The sequence below is a fragment of the Saccopteryx leptura genome, chromosome 2, assembly GCF_036850995.1.
Source record: "Saccopteryx leptura isolate mSacLep1 chromosome 2, mSacLep1_pri_phased_curated, whole genome shotgun sequence".
NCBI classification, from domain to species: domain Eukaryota; kingdom Metazoa; phylum Chordata; class Mammalia; order Chiroptera; family Emballonuridae; genus Saccopteryx; species Saccopteryx leptura.
In genome coordinates, this window is record NC_089504.1 from 64,803,996 (window position 1) to 64,822,094 (window position 18,099).

Genomic DNA, 18,099 nt, shown 5'->3' on the forward strand with positions numbered 1-18,099 from the left:
ATACAGAAGTCAATAGCCTTTCTATATGCCAACAATGAAACAATTGAGAATGAACTCAAAAGAATAATCCCCTTCACGATTGCAACAACAACAAAAAAAAATACTTAGGAATAAACATAACAAAGAATGTAAAGGACTTATATAATGAAAACTATAAACCATTGTTAAGGGAAATCAAAAAAGATATAATGAGATGGAAGAATATACCTTGTTCTTGGTTAGGAAGAATAAATATAATCAAGATGGCCATATTACCCAAAGCAATATACAAATTTAATGCAATTCCCATCAAAATTCCAATGACATTTTTTAAAGAAATAGAGCAAAAAATCATCAGATTTATATGGAACTATTAAAAACCCTGAATAGTCAAAGCAATCCTAAAGAAAAAGAATGAAGCTGGGGGCATTACAATACCTGACTTCAACTATATCATAGGGCCACGACAATCAAAACAGCATGGTATTGGCAGAAAAATAGACACTCAGACCAATGGAACAGAATAGAAAACCCAGAAATAAAACCACATATATATAGTCAAATAATTTTTGATAAAATGGCCAAGAACACACAATGGAGAAAAGAAAGCCTCTTCAATAAATGGTGCTGGGAAAACTGGAAAGCCACATGCAAAAGAATGAAACTGGACTTTAGTTTGTCTCCCTGTACTAAAATTAACTCAAAATGGATCAAAGATCTAAACATAAGACCTGAAACAATTAAGTACATAGAAGAAGACATAGGTACTCAACTCATGGACCTGGGTTTTAAAGAACATTTTATGAATTTGACTACAAAGGCAAGAGAAGTGAAGGCAAAAATTAATGAATGGGACTACATCAGACTAAGAAGTTTTTGCTCAGCAAGAGAAACTGATAACAAAATAAACAGAAAGCCAACTAAATGGGAAATGATATTTTCAAACAACAGCTCAGATAAGGGTCTAATATCCAAAATATACAAAGAACTCATAAAACTCAACAACAAACAAACAAACAATCCAATAAAAAAATGGGAAGAGGACATGAACAGACACTTCTCCCAGGAAGAAATACAAATGGCCAACAGATATATGAAAAGATGCTCATCTTCATTAGTTATTAGAGAAATGCATATCAAAACTGCAATGAGATACCACCTCACACCTGTTAGATTAGCTATTATTAACAAGACAGGTAATAGCAAATGTTGGAGAGGCTGTGGAGAAAAAGGAACCCTCATACACTGTTGGTGGGAATGTAAAGTAGTACAACCATTATGGAAGAAAGTATGGTGGTTCCTCAAAAAACTGAAAATAGAACTACCTTATGACCCAGCAATCCCTCTACTGGGTATATACCCCCAAAGCTCAGAAACATTGATATGTAAAGACACTTGCAGCCCCATGTTCATTGCAGCATTGTTCACAGTGGCCAGGACATGGAAACAACCAAAAAGCCCATCAATAGATGACTGGATAAAGAAGATGTGGCACATATACACTATGGAATACTACTCAGCCATAAGAAATGATGACATCGGATCATTTACAGCAAAATGGTGGGATCTTGATAACATGATACGAAGTGAAATAAGTAAATCAGAAAAAACCAGGAACTGCATTATTCCATACGTAGGTGGGACATAAAAGTGAAACTAAGAGACATTGATAAGAGTGTGGTGGTTACGGGGAGAGGGGGGAAAGGGGGAGGAGGAGGGACACAAAGAAAACTAGAGAGAAGATGACAGAGGACAATCTGACTTTGAGTGATGGGTATGCAACATAATTGAACAAGATAACCTGGACTTGTTATCTTTGAATATATGTATCCTGATTTATTGATGTCACCCCATTAAAAAAATAAAATTATTTTAAAAAAAACCAAAAGCAAAAAACAAAAGTACAAACACTGTATCTACATTTTATATCACTTCAGACTTTTGTACATTTGTACTCATTTGTCAGTATGACAATGCAAGGTACCTACAACTCTGAAGCTGTACCAGGTAATTTGTGTTAACCATTATAGTAACGAAGCCATCACCTCTTAAGTTGATAAAATACTAAGTACCATTCACATATTGAGAATAAAGAAGAGTTGGTAAGCCAATGATGGATATAGGCAAAGGGATCCTGAATAATGCTATATGTGAGGGTGAATCCTAATGGTATATCAATTTAGAATTTCATATTAGATATTCAGACAAAAGGAAGAGATTAAAACTTTCAGTTCTGTTGCTTCTCTGAGGGTAGGAGCCCTAGTCATGGTGTTTTCAGGGAACCTAGTTTGGTGTTGCCCCAAATAATCTCATGTATAAAGGACCCATAGGAAAGGTATCTTGAGCCTGGGCCTAGTGTAAGAATTGGAGTTTTACTCTCCACAGCATGACTTTTCAATAGAGGTGACATTACAGGGTGAATATTAATGTTGAGGGATAAAAATATCTCTTTTTTATGTATAAAGCACATAAATATGTAAATTTCATAAACATGCAATGATATTAAAATTTCACAGTGGAGAAGATAGGGGAAAATGTCTAAAATTCTTGGATTGGGGTGTGGGTAGTAAGAGACGGCAGATAATGGAAAGAAAGTTGAGAAACACTGCATTCACATGGACATGGGCCAAACCAGCATTACCTCAGAAATGATCTCAGTAAAGGAGGGTAGATAGATAAGTCAGTGTCAGAACAGCCACTGGTATTAGATCTTTAAGCAACAATTTTTTTAAGAGGAGGGGAGATTGACTCCTGCATGCGCCCCTACGGGGACCCACCTCTGGCAACTCCCATCTGGGGCCCATGCTCAAATAAACTGAGCTATCCTGGCAGACAGAAACCTCAGCTCTTTTCACCACCAAATGTTGTGGGTGTGTGTTCTAGGCTCTGAGTCTCTAGGCTGGAGCACCCGAACTGAGGTTAGGACCCTCCCCTCTCAGGGCGAACCTCCCGTATAAGTGTGCCTCCAGACCCTCCACTGCTCAATCCTGGGTGGAGATGCAGCCCTGTGTGCATCTCTGCCCTTCCTACCAGTTTCAATGTGGTTTCTGTGATCCTTGGTTATAGACTCCTCTTCGTTTAGTACAACGTTTTTTTCAAGATGATTGTTCTTAAGTTGTAATCCATTTTGGTCCTAGGAGGTGGCAGTTAGAACGTCTGCCTACTCTGTTGCCATCTTGGAATCTTGCAAGGCTTTCTTTTCTCCATTGTGTGTTTTTGGGTCCTTTGTCGAAGATGATTTATCCATATATATGTGGTTTTATTTCTGGGCTCTCGATTCTGGTCCATTGCTGTGTATGTGTTTTTCTGCCAATATCATGCTGTTTTGATTATAGTGGCCCTATAGTATAATTTGAAGTCAGGTAATGTGATTCCTCCAGCTTCATCCTTTTTCCTCAGGATTGCTTTGGCTATTCAGGGTTTTTATGATTCCATGCAAACCTGGTAATTTTTTGTTCTATTTCTTTAAAAAATGACATAGAGATTTTGAGGGGGATTGCATTAAATTTGTACATTGCTTTGGATAATATGGCCATTTTAACTATTTTAATTCTTACAATCCATAAACATGAAATATTTTTCCATATTATTGTTTTTTTCAATTTATTTCACTAATGTTTTGTAGTTTTCAGTATACAGATCCCTCACCTCGTTTGTTTATTCCTAGGTACTTTATTTTTTGCTGTTGCAATTGTAAAAGGAATTGTTTTTTTTGAGTTCATTTTCTGATGTTTCATTGTTGGCATATAAAAAGCAATAGACTTTTGTATATTGAGTTTATCCTGTGACTTTACTGTATTGGTTTATTGTTTCTAATAGTTTGGTGGAGTCTTTGGAGTTTTTTATATACAGGATCATATCATCTGCAAAAAGTGATAACTTTACTTCTTCTTTCCAGATATGGATGCCTTTTATTTCTTTCTCTTGCCTGATTGTTCTGGCTAAAACTTTCAAAACTATTACGTTTTGCGTAGAAGTGGAGAGAGTGGGCAGCCTTGTCTTGTTCCTGATTTTAGAGGAAAAGCCTTCAGTTTTTCACCAGTTAGTACGATATTAGCTGATGTTTTGTCATATATGGCCTTTATTATGTTTAGGTACTTTCCTTCTATTTTGATTTTATTGAGTACTTTAACCATAAAGGGATATTGTATCTTATCAAATGCCTTTTCTTCATCTATTGATAGGTTCATATAATTTTTGTTCTTTGTTTTGTTGATGTGGTATTGTACATTGATGAATTTCCATATGTTGAACCATCCTTGTGTTCCTGGAATGAATCCCACTTGTTCCTGATGTTTTTTGTATTTTTGTGACAGACACAGAGATAGGGACAGATAGACAGGAAGGGAGAGAGATAAGAAGCATCAATTCTTCATTGCAGCACCTTAGTTGTTCATGAATTGCTTTCTTATATGTGCCTTGACCAGGAGGCTACAGCAGACCAAGTGACCCCCTGCTCAAGCCAGCCGACCCTGGGATCAAGCTGGTGAGCCTTGCTCAAACCAGGTGAGCCCACACTCAAGCTGGCAACCTTGGGATTTTGAACCTGGGTCCTCCACATCCCAGTCCAATGCTCTATCCATTGCACCACCACCTGGTCAGGCTGTATTATTTTTTTAATGTGTTGTATTCGATTGACTAGTATTTTGCTTAGGATTTTTGCATCTGTATTTATTAGAGATAATACTCTGTAGTTTTTTTTGTGTGTGTGTTGTACTTGCCAGGTTTTGGTATGAGGGTTATGTTGGCCTCATAAAATATGTTGGGGAGTATTGCTTCTTCTTTTATTTTTTGGAAGACTTTGAAAAAGATAGGTACCAAATCATCTTTGAATGTTTGGTAGAATTCACTAGTGTAAGCATTTGGGCCTGGACTTTTGTTTTTGAAAGTTTTTTTTTGTGTGTGTATTTTTCTGAAGCTGGAAACAGGGAGAGATAGTCAGACAGACTCCCGCATGTGCCCGACCAGGATCCACCCGGCACGCCCACCAGGGGGCGACGCTCTGCCCACCAGGGGGCGATGCTCTGCCCCTCCAGGGCATCACTATGTCGCGACCAGAGCCACTCTAGCGCCTGGGGCAGAGGCCAAGGAGCCATCCCCAGCGCCCGGGCCATCTTTGCTCCAATGGAGCCTCGCTGCGGGAGGGGAAGAGAGAGTCAGAGAGGAAGGAGAGGGGGAGGGGTGGAGAAGCAGATGGGCGCTTCTCCTGTGTGCCCTGGCCGGGAATCGAACTCGGGACTTCTGCACGCCAGGCTGATGCTCTACCACTGAGCCAACCGGCCAGGGCCGTTTTTGAAAGTTTTTGATAGTTGTCACTATTTCCTCCCTGCTTTTATAGGTCTGTTTAGGTTTTCCACTTCTTTGTGACTATGCAATCCTCTGTCTATGAAGATTGTATAGTCCTAGGAATTTATCCATTTCCTCTAGGTTGTTGAATTTGGTGGCATATAATCTTTCATAATATTCTACTATGATCCTTTGTATATCTATGATGTCTGTGGTAATTTCTCCTCTTTCATTTTGGATTTTGTTTATATGAGTCCTTCCTCTTTTTTTTCTGAGTCTAGCCAGTGGTTTGTTGATTTTATTGATCTTTTCAAAGAACCAGCTCTTTGTTGTATTAATTTTTTCTATAGTTTTTTCTCTATTTCATTTAGTTCTGCTCTAATTTTTACTATTTCCTTTCTTCTGCTGACTTTGGGTTGCCTTTGTGCTTCTTTTTGTAGTTAAGGTATGATATTAGGTTGTTTACTTGAGATCTCATGTTTCTTGATATAAGCTTATAATGATATAAATTTCCCTCTTAAAACTGCTTTTGCTGCACCCCAGAAATTTTGATATGTTGTGTTGTGTTCTTCATTTGTCTGTATATATCTTTTGATGTCTGCTTTTATTTCTTCTTTGACCCTGTCATTTTTTAGAAGTACAGTGGTACCTTGAGATACAAACAGACCAACATATGAATATTTTAAGATATGAGCTGCGACTCAGTTCATATTTTTGTTCAAGATCCGAGTGAAATTCTGAGATATGAGTCGTGATTCAGAAGTTGCTGCTAGTTGGTGTGTTGGCGCACAGGTCCAGTATCAGCAATTTGATATACAAGTTGACTGCCTTACGAGCTTGGTTACAGAACAAATTAAATTTGTATCTCAAGGTACCACTGTATGTTGTTCACATTTTTGTGGGTTTCTTTACTTCCCTTTTACATTGAATTCAAATTTCAAAGCCTTATGATTTGAAAATATGCTTGGTATTATATTTTTCTTTTTCTTTTTTTTTTTAATTTAGTAAGAGGAGGGGAGGCAGAGACAGATTCCCACATGCACTTTGACTGGGATCCACCCAGCTAGTCTGCTAGGAGACAATGCTCTACCCATCTGGGACCCTTGCTCTGTTGCACCGAAGCCATTTTTTAGCACCTGAGACAGAGGCCATGGAGCCATCTTCAGAGCCTGGGGTCAACTCGCTCTAATCAAGCCATGGCTGCATGCGGGGAGGAGAAGAGAGAGAGAGAGGTCAGAGGGGGAGGGGTGGAGAAGCAGATTGGTGTTTCTGTGTGCCCTGACCAGGAATCAAACCCGGGACACTCACATACCATGCTGGTGCTCTACCACTGAGCTGATTGGCCAGGATGCTTGGTATTATTTTAGTCCTTCTGAATTTGTTGATGTTAGTTTTGTGGCCCAACATATGGTCTGTCCTTAAGAATGTTCTATGCACACTGGAGAAGAAAGTATAATCTGACTATTTGTGATGAAATATCCTATAAGTGTCTATTAAATCCATTTGGTCCAGAGTGTTAAGGCCAATATTTCTTTGATTTTCTGTTTGGATGATCAGTCTGAAGCAATCAATAGTGTGTTGAAATGTCCAATTAGATGATGTTTTTTGTCTGTTTGTTTTTATATCAGTTAGTAGATATCTTATTTACTTTGGTGCTCCCTGGTTCAGTGTATATATATTAAGAAGTGTTATGTCTTCTTGATACAATGTACTCTTTGTCATTATGAAATGTCTATCTTTTCTCTGGTTACCTATGTTGTCCTGAAGTCAGCATTGTCAGATATGAGTATGGCTACACCTGCTTCTCTTTGGATATTATTTGTTTGGAGACTCGTTTCCAACCTTTCACTTTGAATCTACTTTTGTCCTTGCAGCTTAGATGTGTCTCTTGAAGGCAGCATATGGTTGGGTTTTGCTTTTTGACCCAATTTGCTACTTTGTGCCTCTTTATTGGTGAGTTCAGTCCATTTATATTTAGGATAATTATTGTCATTTGAGGATTTTTACAGCCATTTTGTTTTCTGGTAGTTCTGTGTCCTATTTGGTTCTTCTCTTTTCTGTTTCTGTTAGTAGTTTTTGTTTGGTGGTATTCCATACTTTTTTCCCGTTTCTTCTTTTATTTTAAGCTGTGTGTTTTAGTAGTGGCTTTTTTGTGGGTGGTTACCACTAGGTTATTAAGAGAAAAATGTTCATATATACAAAAGTCCTTCATCATATAAGTGCTTCTGCTCTCTATCCTCCTTTGCTACTGTGCATCTTTGTCCTTTCCCCTTTTATGTTATTGTCGTCACAATTATCCTTGTTTTTATTTTGACCTTGTTGGAGCTTTTACTTATAGTTTTGATTTGTTTTTGTTGTATCTGGTCAAATAACCCCCTTGAGAATTTTCTGCTGTGGGTATTTTCTGGTGATAAATTCCCTCAGCTTCTGTATGTCTGTAAAAGTTTTAATTTCTCCTTCATTTCTTAAGGATAACTTTGATGGATATAGTATTCTTGGCTGGTAATTCCTCTTTCAGTACTTGAAATGTTTGAGTCTACTCTCTCTTGGCTTGTAGAGTTTCTGCTGAGAAGTCTGATGATAACTTAATGGGCTTTTAAAAAATATGTTCTTTTTCCTAGGTGCCTTGAAGATTCTTTTTTTGTCATTGATGTTTGGCAATTTTATTGCAGTTTGTCATGGAGTGGGTCTATTTGGGTTGCAGTAACTCAGTGTTCTGTTTGCTTCTTGGGTTTGATGCTTTATCTCTTTCCATAGGCTTGGGAAATTCTCTATTATTTGTTTGAATAGGCTCTTCATTCTCTTCTCCCTCTTTTCTAATATACCCATTATTCTTATATTGCTCTTTCTGATTTAGTCAAACATTCTTGTAGAGCTCTCTCATTTTTTTCTAATTTGTGAGTCTCCTCTTCTCTCTGTAGCATCTCCAGTTGCCTGTCTTTCCTCTATCTGGCTTGTTCTATTAGCTAAACTTGCTACCTCAGTCTTCAAATCACATCTGAGTTCTTCATTTCTGTTTTTAAAGTTTCAGTCTTCTTGGTGAGGTATTAATTTTGTTCATTTATTTGTTTTCTGAGCTCATTATGCTGCCTTTTGGTGTCTTCACACATCACATTGAGTATTTTCAAAACTTCAATTTTGAATTCTCTATGATTTAACTCCAAGCTTTCTAGGTGATTGAGATTGTTTTCCTAGAGATTTTTCATTTTCTTTCTGAACTACGTCCCTGTCTTGTGTAGCCATGGTATTTGATTTCTTCTTCCTTGATGGCACTTGAGAGTGGTATTGTTAAGAACCCTAACAAAAAAAAATATATAAAGAAACGAGAAATTAAAATAAAGAATACAATAAAGAATTAAAAATTATGACAAGTTAAGAAAAATCATAGGAAAAAAGAGCATAAGCAAACAAAAAAAGTCAAAAACAAAACACCAAAAAATCAGAATAAAGATATAAAATTAAAGAAAATAAATTTAAAAAAAATAAGAAAAAAAGGAAGAAGAGGGGAATATATTTAGGTTTTGGGAGGTTTCTTCCAGTAGATGTTGCTGTATTACAACTTTTAGCTCTGTGAAGTTCCTGGGCTGTCTTCCGCTGAGATGTTGCTGTCACAATGATATAGACATGGCCACTGTCACATTGCTGGCTGGGGCGTGTTGTGAGGGCTTTATGGCTTCAGCCTTAGGGCTGCAGCTTTATGTCTTCAGCTTTCAGGCTTTACAGCTTAAGCAATGGCAATCTCAGGCTTCTGGGAGCTCCTCCCACATCTCAACAGACTTGGGGACCTTATATGGAGCACCTCTGTTGTTCAGGAACTAGAGGGGCTCTGGTGAGCTAGCTGTGGGTTTGTCTCCACCATTCTTGGTACTGTGAGGTGAGGGAGTCAGGATCTGGGAGGTTGAGGGATGCACTTTAATTTTCTCTGTCTCTGCTGAGTGTGGGCTGCAGGCAGACAGTGGGAACACTGGCCATGACCTTGCACTCTGGCCACTTTGGTTTATCTCAACCTCTGCACCTCTATCTCACCACTTCTCCTGGCAGAAGGAGACCCAGTCACTCTGAGTTTCCCTCTTTGTACCTCTCAGAAAAAATCCTAAGAGCTCGAGCTTCCCTCCTCCCTGTATGGACCATCAAATTTTGATGGCTACATGACAGACATTGTCTTAATATAAAAATCAGTTAATGAAAAAATATTCAATGGCATTCATCTCATTAAAAGTGTATGAATAGGCCCTGGCCATTTGGCTTAGTAGGTAGAGTGTCCGCCCAGCACGTGGATGTCCTGGGTTCAATTCCTGGTCAGGACACACTGGAGAGGTGACCATCTGCTTCTTTCCTCCATTCCCCCTTCTCTACCACATTCATGGCTCGATTGGTTCGAGTGCATCAGTCCCAGGTGCTGAGGATGGTTCCGTGGAGCTTCTGCCTCAGGTGCTAAAAATAGCTCAGTTGTGAGCATGGGCCACAGCTGGGAAGAGCATTGGCCCCATATGGGGGTCGCCGGGTGGATCCCAGTCAGGGCACATGTGGGAGTCTATCTCTATTTCCCCTCCTCTCACTTAAAAAAGGTGTATGAATAAAAAAGATAATTATTTTAAACAAAATAATAAAAATGAATTATGTGGTTTATAATAGATGTGGAAGTAGAAGATATAACACAAATAGCAGAAAAGATGGGGGGGGAGACAACAGTATACTGTTGAAGAGGTCTTAAAATGCATGTGAAGAGATATACTATTTGAATGACAGACTGCAAGCAAGCAAACCAGTACTAATCATTTGAAGTTTCCATTTAAGATGAAACTGGTTGCCTCAAACCAATTCAAAACCACTTTCTGAAACACTGTCAGAGGCTTTATCATTCAAGCCCACAGAAACTAAGTTAGAGTAGAGTGTTACAATTATATCAGTACCTTCCAAGCAAAGACAGAGTATCTTGGAGAGACTTTACAACCAAAGGAGATTAACTAAAATCTTTTTAAGTCTTCAATAGAAACTGAAAAGATTTCTGACCAGTTACTATAATAAAATTCAAGGAATTAAAAGTGTGCGTACTGTTACAGGAGTGGTAGTTGGTTAGTTGTTTTTAAGTTAGTGGTACAGCTGTATTGGCATACTGGAGTGAGCCTAATAATAGTCATGGGCATCAACCTGGATGTCATACAGATGGAATACAGAACACTCTATAATCCATTTAAATACAAGACAGTTTCAACCATAATGACAAGGATGAACAGGTAATTCTTAGATGTCTGCATGGATCATGCCATCTCCAGTAACATCTTCAAATACAAAAATTATGAAAAATAGGGGTCAACAAAGAAAATACTAAGATTCCTATTATCACCATAACGAACTGTCAAGTGCTTGCAGGTACTACAACAGAGAACCTACAAGGATAATTGCCAAAAATAAATAAAATAAATAAATTAAAAGTAAAATAAACATATTAGCTTTTATTAAGTTAGTATAATTCCTATGATGGTTAGTATATCTCAGTCACAACTGATACTTCTTTAAGTTTTTATAATCAATATACGGAAGGCATGCCATAATAAGTTCTTCTTTTGTACATCCCTTAAGACAACATTTTTCTGAGTATCCTCTGCGTATTCTTTGAGGATGATACCCCCAAAACAATTTCCTTAAGGTTTCAATTTTGTTTGTATTTTTCTTCTGATAGTCTACAATCTCTTGAATATATGGTTTGGTATCTTGTGATGAGACAAATTCTTTTGTCTTATTAGGTAGCAAGTGGGCCTTTTTATACTGATACTCAGGAGGTGTCTGCATCTCCAAATTGTTTATTGCTTCTTTCGGAGATTCAGAAGTAGACACTGTTGAGAGATAAGAAAAAATTCTACTTTATTAAAATCTTCATTTAGCTGAAAATGTAATCATAATACTGGAATACTAAAGTCAGTTAATTATTATTATTATTATTTTATTTTTCCGAAGCTGGAAATGAGGAGGCAGTCTGATAGACTCCCGCATGTGCCCGACCGGGATCCAACCGGCACGCCCACCAGAGGGCGATGCTCTGCCCATCCGGGCATTGCTCTGTTGCGACCAGAGCCACTCTAGCACCTGAGGCAGAGGTCATGGAGCCGTCCCCAGCACCCGGGCCATCTTTGCTCCAATGGAGCCTCGGCTGCGGGAGGGGAAGAGAGAGACAGAGAGGAAGGAGAGGGGGAGGGGTGGAGAAGCAGATGGGCGCTTCTCCTGTGTGCCCTGGCCGGGAATCGAACCCGGGACTTCCACACGCCAGGCTGACGCTCTACCACTGAACCAACTGGCCAGGGCCTAAAGTTAGTTAATTATTAAAAAACAAGTAATCACATTTTAAATAATAAAATGGTTATTCAAAAGCAATATATATTTTAACTAAAATACTTATAGGCAGTGATTTCCTATAAAAAAGATTAGAGACCTTTCATATTTCTATGTAAAAAGCATTTTTTGATATATTATTCACATGTCATAAAATTCAGCATTTTAAAGTATACAATTTAGTGGGTTTTTTTTAGTATATTCCCAAGGTTGTGCAACCATCACCGCTATGTAATCAAGAACATTTCTATCACCCCCAAAAGTAACCCCATACTCATCTGCAGACTCTACTATTTTTCTTGTCCTTCAATTCCTGGAAACCACTAGTCTACTTTCTATTTCTTTGGATTTTCCTATTACGAAAATGAAATCATAGTATATGTGGCCTTTTGTGTCAGGTTTCTTTCACTTAGCATAATGTTTTCAAAGTTCATGTTGTAGCATGTATATACACTATATAATTTACTTATGTTTCTTATCTATCTTTACTTTTCGGCAAGCTTCATGAGGACAGGAGCCTTTCCCTGTCTCTGGAGTAAAACTGTTCACCTTTATATATCTAGTACTAGGAAAAATACCTAGCATATAATAGCCACTCAAATTTTGTTAATATATAGAGAGGGGGCCTGCATGGCCCAGTTTTGATAATGCTGTTTAAAAAACAAAAATCAAGAATAGATGAATGAAGACCAAGAATAGGGGAATATGGTCAGTCTAATTGGAACAGGTGTTATAAATTTTGAATGGCTGGTGATAAAACATTAATGGTTTCATCTGGCACTAAGAGCTGGGAAGCACTATAATCAGCCAGAATTCAGAAATATGTCAGCTTTGTGAAGCCACATTTTGGGGTAGGTCTTGGAGACATGGCCCATACCTTCAGGATCCACTAACAAGATGTACACAATTTCAGATTCAAGTTATATATAATTAGTCTGGAAATAAAGCATTTCTGAATATCAGTATACCAAGCTATCTTTTCCATGTTAGAGGTAAACAGATAGATGATCATACTGTTAAAATGCTAGATGATTTCACTGATATGTGGAATCTAAAACACAAAAAAACAAGCTGAACAGAAACAGACTCAGATACAGAGAACATTTGGACAGTTACCAGATGGGAGGGGACTGGGGGAATGGGTGAAAAAGGGGAAAGGATTAAGAAGTACAAATTGGTAGTTACAGGATAGACATGAGGTTATCGAGTACAGCATAGGGAATATAATTAATAATATTGTAGTAACAATGGTGTCAGATGGGTACTAGATTTATCAAGGTGATCACTTTGTAAGTTATATAAATGTCTAATCATGAGGTTGTACACCTGAAATTAATATAATATACATCAACTGTAATTTAAAAATTAAAAAAAATTAAATCGTTAATAATTGACTTGCTCTAACATAGAAATGTGTCCTGTTGGTACAAGCTAAATAACAGTTAATCAACTTTCCAGCTACATTCATATGTAAAAGAAATGGCATAATTATATATTCTGTATTGAAATGCTATATTGGAAACACATACCTATATTTCTCTACAACTTCTAACTATCCCCTGGAAATGAACAGGTCAGATTAAATGTTATCTCTCCCTAGAGATTAAAACATTTTAAAGTTATAATGCAAATTCATATTGATAACCTAAACCCATTTTTCCTTCTTCTGTATAGTTTAAAACTATTGCTTAACTGCCACATATTTCCATTTCAGCAAACTATCCTTAACATAGTTCCCACAGTAACATGTTGAACAGGTACAGCAATTCTGAAATATTGTCAGATATATTTTTATTTCACACAAATCTTGTTTCATCATTGAATTAATGACAGATTCCTCCAGGGGAGTGTGAATAATATCTGAAGCAAAGGAGTCATTAATCAGCTCTGAGTTTTAAAGTTGACTTTTCTTCTTAATTAAGAAAATAGTCTCCATAACAGGCTTTGTCAAGAAAAGGGTTTCCAACCTGTTTTTAAATAACACACTCAAGCGTGGATGTTTGAAAGTGAAGTTTTGACTGTAGTTATAGGTAGTAAAAGCACAGTATTTGATGTGAGAGAAATGCCCACCCAACATGAAGTAGAAAATGAAGGTCCTCCTTACATTTCTAGGAGAAAAGAATAAGGAATAGACAGGTGTACTAGACCCTTGTTACTCAAAAAGCATCATCCAACTAGCAGCATCAGCATCACCTGGGAGCTTGTGAAAATGTAGACTTTCAGGCCCCACCCCAGATCTACCTAACCAGAATCTATATATTAAAAGTATTCACCAGGTGATTCATATGCACATTAAAGTGTGAGAATCACTGACTGTAAAAGTGGAAGACTTTGGGGAGTGACACTTCTTCCTTTACAAGAACAGGATAAAGAGAATTTATATGTAGGTGGGTTTGATGGTGGAAAATGATCAAGATTCGTTCTCATGGTTTCTATTGTTTATGTTTTTAAAAGTTTTCATTCCCTTAGCAGTACTAATCCTGTAAGTTTCATTCATTTATTGATTGATTCATTCAAAAAGAAGTTAAGGAAAGGTGTATCATGCCAATAAAGCAGCAGTTCTCAACCTGTGGGTTGCGACCCCGGTGGGGGTCGAACGACCAAAACACAGGGGTCGCCTAAAGAAATCCTAATGCAGATAACTGAAACAAAGTAAAACAGTGCCTATCTCATTATAGGCACCATTAATTTCAGAAATCTTGACCTTTGCAAAATTTGTCCAAATCAAATTAATTTATTTTTAAAAGTGCATTTTCTTTTAAAATGGTAAACAGTATAGGACTAAAATGTGTTTATCACAAAATGTAAAAGCATAGTTGGAAGATAACAATAGCTCTGACACAAGAATATTCTTCCTAAAGATTCCTTAAAAGCATTCAATATAAATTCATTATGTATTAAACACATACAAAGTATTAGGCCCTCTGCTAGGCATTTCAGATAAAAAATATGCATGAGATAGTCCCTACAGTGTGGCATGGTATAAGGAGGCTGGAGCTAAGGGGAATAAAGTTGCATAGACCTAGGGCTTAGAAGGATGCTGTATTTTGTTCAATGCTCTTTTGTCTTGAAATTCTCAGTAGCTATATGTTTGAACCTTTAAGTCTGATGGAACAATGGATCATATGTGAGCAGAGGAGATACAAGAAAGGAATACAAAGTTATTTAAATAAACCTAATGGCCTTTTCCTGCCTTTTGAACAAGGGGTCCTGCGTTTTCATCTTGCACTGGGCCAGGCCAGTTATGTAGTCAGTTCAGGTGACAGCCAAATAGAACTAAGTGGATCCTGGCCAGGTAGCTCAGTTGGTTAAGGCATGGTCCCAATACACCAATATTGTGGTTTTAATCCCTGGTCAGGGCACATACAAGAATCAACCAATGAAAGCATAAATAACTAGAACAACAAATCGTTTCTCTCTTCTTCTTCTCTCTAAAATCAATCAATAAAAATTAAATAGAACTAAGTGTTAATACCATACTAGAATGGAAAATGGAGTAGCTATGGTATGGGACAGTGACAACTTCACAGGGAAAATAATACCTAAGTTAGCCTTTGGAGGACAAAGTCTAACAAAACAAAATGAGTTTGCTAGGTGACAAGGGTATTCAAGGGAAAGCGAGGGAAGAAGCAGCAATCTTACATAAATGTGTAGGCTTACATATGTACATTTATTTCCTCTAAGTTAAAAAAGAACTTCTTAGAGGTCTTGTATATCCACAATATACTGGTTCATAAAAATGTTTTATTTACCTGTGTACTAGACAAAAAACCCATTTCTTGGGGAAGCTCACCATCTGGCAGAGCAGATTTGGGGATAAGAAATACACAGAAATAAACAAACATGCCTTTGGTTTAGATTTTTACCTGTGTTTGTGCCTCTCCCCAAGACGGGGAAAGTGGTTTGGGAATTTCCCAACCTGCCAAAGTTGAGGCTTTCAACCTTCTCCATGGCCTGGGGCAGCAGCTGTGTTTTTAGAGGGGTATTCACCTCGAAGTGGCTCCAGTCAGCATCGCCACAGAGCTCTACTATTCTGTTTAGTAGTTGCCTGCCGCACAGCTTCCTGGCATTGCTTCTGTAGCTTTGCTCATGGGAAAACCGAAGCAACAAGAGCCCGAACCACAGCAAACGTAAACAGAGACGCTGTGGCATCCCTTTAACAACCCCAGCCAGCTCCGCCGGGCGCGCTAACGGCCGCACGCCCCCGCGCAGGCCCTCAAGCACGCGCACGCGCACGCGCACGCGCTCTCTCATAGCGCGTGCGGGCCTCGTGAGAACACCAGGAAGAGGTGGTGTGAGGTGCTGCCAGGGCCTGGGTTGCCCACGCTCCCTTGGGCTCTCAGACGGTCGTAAGTAGTACGATTGATTTCATTTTTCTTGTCTTCCTCACTAGGGAGACTGATCAAATGAAACATGGGGCCCCAGTTAACCGAAAAAGCCGTAAAAAGTGTTGCTCCTTCTACTATATCCCTTTTTGCTTGGTAGGTAACGGGGCGTCACTTCCTCAGAGAAACCTCTCATTTCCTTCATGATGTTTATCACAGTAGGTTTGTTAACATTTGTGTTGCTTGCTCGGTACCGCCTTCCCGTAAATTCCCAAGCTGCATGAAGTCAGTGCCTGTGTCTGTTCTTGCTCCTGCAGCTCCTCAGGGCCTGACGCGTAGTTGTCAATGAAATATACTGAAACGTGTGTGCTGGATGGAGTATGTGTATGTGTATTTTAAAGTCAGATTCAAAGCTTCTTCAGAAAATTCCTACCAGTTCTGCGGGGAGAAATAGGCCTAGGGTACCTGGGATGATAATCTGGTTTTCAGTTATAGATGATAGAGGATTGTCTACTGTCAAATTGTAACTAGCCTGTGACAGACACTCGTAAAAATTTGCCTTTTAAGAATAACAGAATTTTGTTCAATTAGGAGGAAAGGAGCAGGAAAGTTCAGTACAATCCCTATAGGTCGCTTTGTCACTTGAAATAAAATTTTATTAGTGTGTTAGCTATAATGGAGGTGCTACCACCCACAAGGGGGCAGCCAGGGGCCGTCTCAGGAGTAGTAGACTAAGGATGCCAGAGCCTCAGAGAAGCGCCAGCAGTTGTCAGTGATATTCTCCACATTCTTTTACATTTCTTTTTTTTCTCCTTTCTGCCTCCTCTCTGTCTTTGTTTCCATTTTCCGTTCCCCTGGTTTTACCCTGCTTCCCAGTGGCATCCATGAGTGCTGTTAAATTAACTGGCAGTCAGATCTTTTTAAAAGGCCGATATGATTTGATTAGTACAATTTCATTGCCTTCCTTGAAAAATAATGTCCAAACCAGAGTGGGCCATGAGTTCCAGTTAGAACGTTATCTGCAAAACACTATGAGGAAGGAAAATATTTGTTATACTGAGAGGAAGATTTAAAAAGCTTCTCAAGTAATATGTGTCAGAAACTAGCAAATTTGATTTGTACTCTCATTCTCTTTGCACTTTTTTTACACCCTTGCCCTGCTTTGAAGTTCTTCATACATTCATTACAAACTACCATACCATATATATTTTACTTCTCTGTTTACTATTTGTTTCCTTCTACCAGAATGTGAGCTCCATGAAGGCAGTCATTTTATTTGTTTACCTTGATATCATCTGCCACGAGCAGTGCCTGGCACATAGTCAGCTCTCAGTAATAGTTTAATGTTAATAATTATAATTTATAATGTTGATAAGAAATAATAAAGTAAATATTAATATCAACAATCATATATTTGGGGGGAATGAATGGAAGAATAAATGAATAAACTCCCTAAGAATTGACTACTTGTTCTTTTACATCCTATTTTATATTTATGTCATAATTATAGTTCTTTGTTGTTCTATGGTGAATTTTGAAAAAAATCATATAATTATCTCTTCTCTATTAGTTAAAAACTCGTTAAGGAGTAGAACTCTTTTTGTTTAATACTTATTTATCCAAGCCCAGGACCCTACCTGCTAAACAGGCCCTTCAATAAACAATGAAGGAATGCATTCTAACTACTAATGCTACTTATTATGTTTATTAGCAAGATTCAATAAATTTAGTAAATTGAACAAATTATTAGTGAGATTATTTATTTTGAATGAATAAGTTACTAATATTACTGAATAAATTCCTGCCTGACTTATTAGTTTCCCATCCTAGGTACCTTATTCCAGAAAATTGTCATAAAATGGTAGCTGCACAATAAACCACATTTGAGTATGTATAAATGAGAATTTTATTTTTGAAGGACAGACTATGGGATTGTTAGGAATTATACGAAAATATTTGTTTTTCAAGTTATTTTAGCATTTTTGTGTTGATTTCTTGATACGGGAACTGGTATTCCCGAGGTTTAATCCTTAAAATGTTCAGTATAGTAATGTTAATTGTAGGTAGAATATAATAACTAAAATAATTGTTTGGTTATAATACAAGAAATGTCTCCTTTACTTACTTTTTGCTTTCTGTCCAATTATTTGTTTGCCTTCCCTACTATAATGGTATTTTT

The 18,099-nt window shown here is 37.8% G+C and overlaps 1 protein-coding gene across 1 annotated transcript; it reads right to left on the reverse strand.

Moving 5' to 3' along the window:
* Window positions 1-10,764: 10,764 nt before the first annotated feature.
* INSL6 (insulin like 6) lies at window positions 10,765-15,747 on the reverse strand. The gene is made up of 2 exons (XM_066365688.1): window positions 15,462-15,747; window positions 10,765-11,102 (listed from the first exon to the last, which is right to left on the reverse strand). The coding sequence occupies exons 1-2, from the start codon at window positions 15,745-15,747 to the stop codon at window positions 10,765-10,767; spliced, it is 624 nt and encodes a 207-aa protein (XP_066221785.1).
* Window positions 15,748-18,099: the final 2,352 nt, after the last annotated feature.